This window comes from Etheostoma spectabile, chromosome 9 (assembly GCF_008692095.1).
Source record: "Etheostoma spectabile isolate EspeVRDwgs_2016 chromosome 9, UIUC_Espe_1.0, whole genome shotgun sequence".
Classification (NCBI taxonomy): Eukaryota; Metazoa; Chordata; class Actinopteri; order Perciformes; family Percidae; genus Etheostoma; species Etheostoma spectabile.
Genome location: NC_045741.1, coordinates 33,306,609 through 33,314,137, shown reverse-complemented (window position 1 = coordinate 33,314,137; position 7,529 = coordinate 33,306,609). Strand labels below are relative to the sequence as shown.

The following is a 7,529-nucleotide window of genomic DNA, read 5'->3' as shown; positions in this document are numbered from 1 at the left end:
GGAGAGGGAGTGGAGAGGAGAGTGAGAGAGAGTAAAGAGGAAAGAAGGAGGAGGAGAGAGAAGAGGAGAGAGAGAGAAGAGGAGAAGAGAGAGAGAGAGAGAGGAGAAGAGGGGAGAGAGAAGTGAGAGAGAGAGAGAGACGAGAGAGAGAGAGGAGAGGAGAGTAAGAAAACACCCACTCATTCATTTACATGTTATGACATGAATACTGATTTTAAGATGTAAGAGGGAGTTGGTTTGGGACCCGGAGAGTCGCCGGTTCAAGTCCATAGCGTGTGTGTGTGTGTGGGTGTGGGTGTGTGTGTGTGTGTGTGTGTGTGGTGTGCCCCCCCCCCCTCCCCCCCAGCACCATCTGAAGAAGATGGAGGGCCGGCGTCTGGACTTCGACTACAAGAAGAAGCGCCAGGGCAGAGGCGTCCAGGACGAGGAGCTGAAGCAGGCGCTGGAGAAGTTCGACGAGAGCAAAGAGGTCGCGGAGCAGAGCATGTTCAACCTCCTGGAGAGCGACGTAAGGGCTCCACTCACCTCCGCTGCAGGGCTGCAGCGCTGCAGGGCTCCGCTCACCTCCGCTGCAGGGCTGCAGCGCTGCAGCTAACACAGGCGTTCAATGTCAATGTCAATGTCAATTTTATCTCTATAGCACATTTAAAAACAACAGCCGACCAAAGTGCTGAAGGGGGTCGATGTCAAATACTTAAATAACACGTGTAAAGATCACTCCGACCAAAATGCGGCAAAAACGTCTTTTTTTAAACAAAAAACAAGCACAGCGTGGACATCTTGTCCCCAATACGGACACAAACAGGATGAAATATTCACCGTGTCCATGGTGGACGTTGACATCACTCTTCTGTTGCTATGGCTACCCGTGTGCTCCTGTGCCGTGCCGTGCTGTGCCGAGCCAGACCCAGGCCCAGCATGGGTACGGAGCAGGGGAGAGAAAACAAATGGGTGTGTGTGTGTTTGTGTGTGTGTGTGTGTGTGTGTTTGTGTGTGTGCGTGTGTGTGTGTGCGTGCGTGCGTGTGTGTGCATGGGCGCGTGTTGTGTCTGTGTATCGTGCGTGCGTGCGTGCGTGGGTGTGCGTGCGTATGTATGAGGGGCGTGTGGCGTGCGTGCATGGGTGCGTGCGTGTGTGTGTGTGTGTGCTGCGTGGTGTGTGTGCTATGTATGAGGGGGTGCGTGTGTGTGCGTATGTATGAGGGGCGTGCGTGCGTGCGTGTGTGTGGGTGCTGTGCGTGCGTGCGTGGTGTATATGTGTGTGTGCGTGCGTGCTGTGTGTGCGTTGTGTGTGTGTGGTGGTGTGTGTGTGTTGCGTGCGTGTTATGTGTGTGTGTGTGTGTGGTGTGTGTGTGTGGTGGTGTGTGCGTGTTGCGTGGTGTATATGTGTGCGTGCGTGCTGTGGTGTGTGGTGCGTGTGTGTTTTTGTGTGTGTGTGTGTGTGTGTGTTGTGTGTGTGTGTGTGTGTGTGTGTGTGTGTGTGTGTGTGTGTGCGTGTGTGGGTGTGTGCTGCAGATAGAGCAGGTGAGCCAGCTGGCAGCGCTGGTCCAGGCCCAGCTGGAGTACCACAGCCGCTCGGCCGAGATCCTCCAACAGCTCGCCAGCAAAATGGAGGACAGGTACGTCTCCGTCTGTCCACCTGAGATCTTTAAAAACACACACACACACACACACACACACACACACAATAACACATGTGTGTGGATAGACAAACTCTCTCAGAACCAGAAAGGTATTCATCAGACACTTTTTATTAAAACATCAAGAACTAAGCAGGTCAACCCTCTCCCCCGGTGATAGAACCACATTAACCGTTGATAATGTCCCTCCAGGATAAAGGAAGTGTCCAATAAACCGAGGAAGGAGTTCACCCCCAAACCCCGGATGACTCTGGAGCTGCTGCCGTCCAGCGAGAGCCACAACGGGGGGATCCACTCCGCCAAGTCCCCCGGAAGATCACCAGGTACCAGGGCTGGGACCCGTAGAACCACATGGATAGAAATGTGTATATATATCTATGTCTATATATGTATAGATATATAGATATAGATATATAGATCTATACATAGATATAGATATATAGATATCTATATCTATATATCTATATTATAGATCTATATCTATAGATATATAGATATCTATATATCTATATATATATATAGATATACTGTATATATAGATATATATATATATCTATATATATATAGATATATATATAGATATATAAATATAGATATAATTCTGAAAAAAGGCCAGTTCTGATTATTATTGTTTGTGTGTGTATGTGTGTGTGTGTGTGTGTGGTGTGTGTGTGTGTGTGTGTGTGGCGCGCGTGCGTGTGTGTGTGTGCGTGTGTGTGTGTGTGGTGTGGGTGTTTGGTGTGTGTGTGCGTGTGTATATATGTGTGTGTGTGTGTGTGTGTGTGTGTGTGTGCGCGTGCGTGTGTGTGTGTGTGTGGTGTGCGTGTGTGTGTGTGTATGAGGGGGGGGGGGGTTATTGTGTTAATTACCCCCCCCCCCATACTATTGACAACTGCACTTTTTCAGAATTTTTAATTTATTCTTTAAGGTTTTTGAGGCTTTTTCTGACATTTTTTAAAAACCTTTTTTGTCCCACAATAATCAGAAGGCCTTTTCCAGAATTTGGTTCCTTTTAGGTTTTTGTGCCTTTTTCGAGGTTTTGCCAGTTTTTGGATCAATGTTGTCGCCTTTTTAATTATTAATTTTCGCGTCTTGGACTTTTGTTGCTTCTTTACACACACACAGACACACACACACACACACACACCACACACGCACGCACACACACACACACACACACAACATACATACGCACATAGACACATACACAACACACAAACAACACACAAATACGCACACACACACCACACACGCACACACACACACACACACACACGCCCCACACACACACACACAACACATACGCACACACACACGCACAACACACATACGCACACCCACACACACACACACACATACGCACACACACCACACCCACACACACACATACGCACACACACACACACCACAACATACGCACACACACACACACACACATACGCACGCACAAACACATACGCAACACACACACACACACACTACGCACACACACACACACACACACACACCACACACCCACACACACACACACACACATACGCACACACCCACACAAAGTTACAAAGTTACGCCCTTGACTGGACCCATAGGCGTAATTTGCAGTACCCCCCCCCATAATCAATAATTATAATTTTATACATAAATAAAACATTTGCACTGTAACTTGATGCAGAAAAGGTAGCAAAAGCCTTCAATTTATATTTTTGGCTCATGTATTTTGTATTATGTATTATAAATTATTGTGGCTTAACACCCCCCACCCGATAATCAAAACTGGCCATTGCAACCCCCCCCCCCGCACCACCCCCCCAAAAAAATGCTATTATAATTTCTTACACATAAGTAAAGAGATTTGCATTGTAACTTCAGGCAGAAAAGGAATGTAAAAAAATGCCAATTAGACAATTATGTAATAATTGTTACAGGCCAACAATTCATGTGTTATGGCTTTTGTGTGTGTGTGTGTGTGTGTGTGTGTGTGTGTGTTTGTGTGTGTGTGGTGTGTGTGTGTGTGTGTGTGTGTGTGTGTGTCCCGGCCCCCCTGGACCAGCCGTGTTGCCGAGCGCTCTACGACTTTGAGCCGGAGAACGAGGGCGAGCTGGGCTTCAAAGAGGGCGACGTCATCACGCTGACCAATCAGATCGACGACAACTGGTACGAGGGCATGATCAACGGCCAGTCGGGCTTCTTCCCCATCAACTACGTGGATATCCTGGTGCCGCTCCCCCATTAGTCCCCCCCCACCCCACCCCCCCAGACCCTTAAACCCCTCCACCAATCCATACTTCTTCTCCCTGTGCTTTTTGTGCGATTCTGCTTTCACAAAAAACAAAAACGAGGCAGTGGGACGGCGATGAAAAGAGGATTTTTCTAGTGTGAGAGATGCAGTGAGGAGGGATTTGAAAGAGGAAGACAAGACGCAGAGATGATGATGATGATCTTCGTACACCGCTCACTCAGCCGGGCGGCACCGGGAACCGATGAGGCGTTGGAGACTTAAAGGCACGGTGTATGTGTACGTGCATGTGTGTGTGTCTGTACGTGCGTTTTGACTTGTTGTCTCGCTCTATTATGACCGAAGCCCCCGCTTGTCTGTTGACAACTTTGTTTGTGTCTTTTCTTCTCTTCTTGAAGGGTTAATTCAGGTTTTTTTTTTTCAACATGGACTCTCTCGTTTTTGTCGTGTTTTTGTGTCTCAGTGTGCGATGGGAGCAATCTGCTTTGAAATTGGTCGGGTCTTAAGCAAGATGGAATTGCAATGTAACGTTAAATGAGCAATTTCCTTGATTTGCGTGCACAAAAAGTTCAGTTTTGGCCGCTGACAGACTCAGATTATTATTCTAAGTGTCTGATAGCATATTGGAAAGCATCCCTACAGAGATAGAGCTTTTGGTTAAAGAGTAAGATCCTTTTTGTTTAACATGAAACCGCTCCGAAATCGCCATCACCAAACCCACCAGACTCCATGTAAATTATCAGCAATTTTATTATCGTAAAACACACTTCATTCAAAGTCGAGAGAAACAAAATAAAAACATAAAAAGCCGTCTTGGTTCATCTTTGCACTGTTTCCTACCATCGCCACTCTGGATTGGTTGAATTACACCCTTTATTCACTAATTTACATGTGAAAATATGCTGTTTCTAGACACGCTAAAAGTAGTGATTATTTACATGGAGTCTGGTGGGTTTGGTGATAGCGATTTCAAATGTGTTTCTGCTTGAACAAAAAGGATCTTACTTTATAAAAAAAAAGAGGTCTATCTCTGTAGGGATCCTTTCCATAATCTTGTCAAACACTTAGAATAATAAAATGAGTTCCCATCAGTCACTTGGACACCAATGCATGGGAAGGTAGGGTCCAGTTTTTAAAAAAAAAAAGACTAAATTACCCTTTAAGTGTCTTGCTGTTTTTCTCAGAGTCCTTCTGTCTTTTCTACCTTGACTTGCCTTCCCTGTGCTCTTCTTCACCCCGAGATTTGTCACAGTCTTCCCCACTTTCTGTCTTTTTCCTCCTCCCCTTCTTCACTTGCACTTTCAGCATGGCTCCATACCGTGTACAGGCCTCTCAGCTCATGGTCCGGAGCCGCAGACCGGACACCAGAACCAGACCCTATCCTGCTTTTCTTGGAGTATATCTCCTACTCTTGTAACGTACTCTGCCTTTCTTCTGAGTATCTGCTCAACTGGCTGCACGCATGAACCAGCCAGATCCAAAACGAGAGTGTAAAGACGTCCGTGAAATGTGGTTTTGGGTTTTTTTAGGAACGTGGATCTTTGGAATGAAGTCGTATCTGCAATAAGTAGATTTTTACAAACTGCTCGTCACCCATTTATCCTTCAACGGGAAGGTCTTTCAACTCATTTAACACGCTGATAAACTCTGGGTTACGTGATTTACCCGAACTTTTCACCAGGTGTGCATGGAGGAAAAGATGATTTTTGTTTTTTTTCGGAGCCTCCCATTCACAGTGTTCTGTGCGGAGTAGATGCGTCTTCACTCGTCTTATTCGTGGCTTTTGCATGCGGGACTGCGTGAACAGTGGTGGCTGTGATAAAATGCATATTGTTAAGTCTTCTACAGTTAATTAAGTACATTTAGGGAGGCTGATGATGCTCAGCTGGTCCTTAAGGTTTCAGTCCTGGGGGATTTAGGGTTTTTATTTGAGTAAAAACAATAGAATTGTTGTGGAGATTTAAGCAATCTGGAGCTTAGAAATGTCAAGAATCCCATTTTATTTCTTTATTTCTGTTGTTATAAATCCTCCAAACTATAAAACAATATTGGTCGTTTGTTCTTACTAGAGCCCGACCGATATATCGGCCGATATTATATATGCATTTCCCGGTCTATCGGTATTTATGATGGCCTATTTTAAAAAAAAAAAACGTCAACCATGTTATGAAGGACTTTAAGTTCCATATCTTAAGTTTGTATTTTTCTAAATTTATTTATCAGAACTGTAATGTATTTCGATGTTCTGTTGTGACAATAAAACAAATTGTCATATTATTTTAGTGAGAACTCGCGCCGCCACTATGACCGTAAATATGACTCGGACTAACGACCTATGTGGCCGTTTTTTCGGAGGAGGACAGTCTCGTGGTGACTGTTAGCCGTGCATAACTTTTACTTCACCACAGTGCTACCTACCTAAGTGTTTGTATCAGAAGTGTTCTTCATAAGGCAGAAAACGAGTCTAGTCCTTATTCTTAAAGGTTCTTTAACCCTCATGTTGTCCTCATGTTGTCCTCATGTTGTCTCTGTGTCTATGTCGTCCCCTGTTGCCTCTGTTGTCTTCCTGTTGTCTCATGTTATCTTCATGATTGCCCTCATGTGTCTTCATGTTGTTTCATGTTGTCTCTTGTTGCCCTCAGCTGCTTCCTGTTGTCCTATTTTATTAGCTTCCTGCTTGCCCTCATGTTGTCATTCATGTGTCTCATAATGTTGTCCTCATGTTGCCCTCATGTTGTCTCTTCATGTTGTACTCTTGTTGCCCTCATGTTGCCTCATGTTGTCCCTTGTTGTCTCATGTTTGTCCTTATGTTGCCTATGTGTTGCCCTCATGTTGTCTTCATGTTGTCCTCATGTTGTCCTCATGTTGTCCTTATGTTGCCCTCATGTTGTCCTCCTGTTGTCTTCATGTTGTCTTCATGTTGTCCTCATGTTGTTCATGTTGTCCTTTGTTGCCCCATGTTGTCCTCAGGTTGTCTCATGTTTTCCTCATGTTGTTTATGTTGTCCTTATGTTGGTCCTCTGTTGCACTCGGTGCTCAGTTGTCTTAGTTGTCCTCATGTTTCCTCATGTTCCCATGTTGTCCTTATGTGCCCTATGTTGTATTTCCTTCTGTGTTTCATGTTGTCCTCATTTGTCCTCATTGTTGTCCTCATGTTGTCCTCATGTTGTCTCATGTTGTCCCCAGTTGTCCCCATGTTGTCCTCATGTTGCCCTAATGTGTGTCCTCATGTTGTCCTTATGTGGCCCTAATGGTGTCTTCATGTTGTCTTAATGTTGTCTTCAGTTGTCCTTCATGTGCTTATGTTGCCCTTCATGTTGTTCATGTTGCTCTCCATGTTGCCCATGTTTGTCCCCAGTGTCCCCATGTTGCTCATGTTGCGGTCTTCATGTTGTCCTCATGTTGTCCCTCATGTTGTGCCGTCATGTTGTCTTCATGTTGTCTCATGTTGTCCCATTTGCCTCATGTGTCCATGTTTGTCCTCATGTGCCTCAGTTGTCTTCATGTTTCATGTTGTCTCATGTTGTCCCATGTGTCCTCATGGTCTTCATGTTGTCTCATGTGTCCTCATGTTGTCCATGTTGTCTCAGTTGTCCCCTGTGTCCCCATGTTGCACCATGTGTCCTCATGTTGTCTTCATGTTGTCCTATGTCC

The 7,529-nt window shown here is 45.4% G+C and overlaps 1 protein-coding gene across 1 annotated transcript in view; it reads left to right on the top strand.

Annotated features, from left to right (window-relative positions):
- The window catches only part of LOC116696237 (endophilin-A1), an 11,749-nt gene extending 6,734 nt beyond the window's left edge, over positions 1-5,015 (top strand). The window contains exons 4-8 of the mRNA XM_032527066.1: positions 5-21; positions 347-508; positions 1,514-1,617; positions 1,831-1,961; positions 3,675-5,015. Of these exons, the coding sequence (XP_032382957.1) occupies positions 5-21; positions 347-508; positions 1,514-1,617; positions 1,831-1,961; positions 3,675-3,871 (611 nt within the window). The 3' untranslated portion in view covers positions 3,872-5,015. The remainder of the gene's footprint in view (positions 1-4; positions 22-346; positions 509-1,513; positions 1,618-1,830; positions 1,962-3,674) is intronic.
- The last annotated feature ends 2,514 nt before the right edge of the window (positions 5,016-7,529 follow it).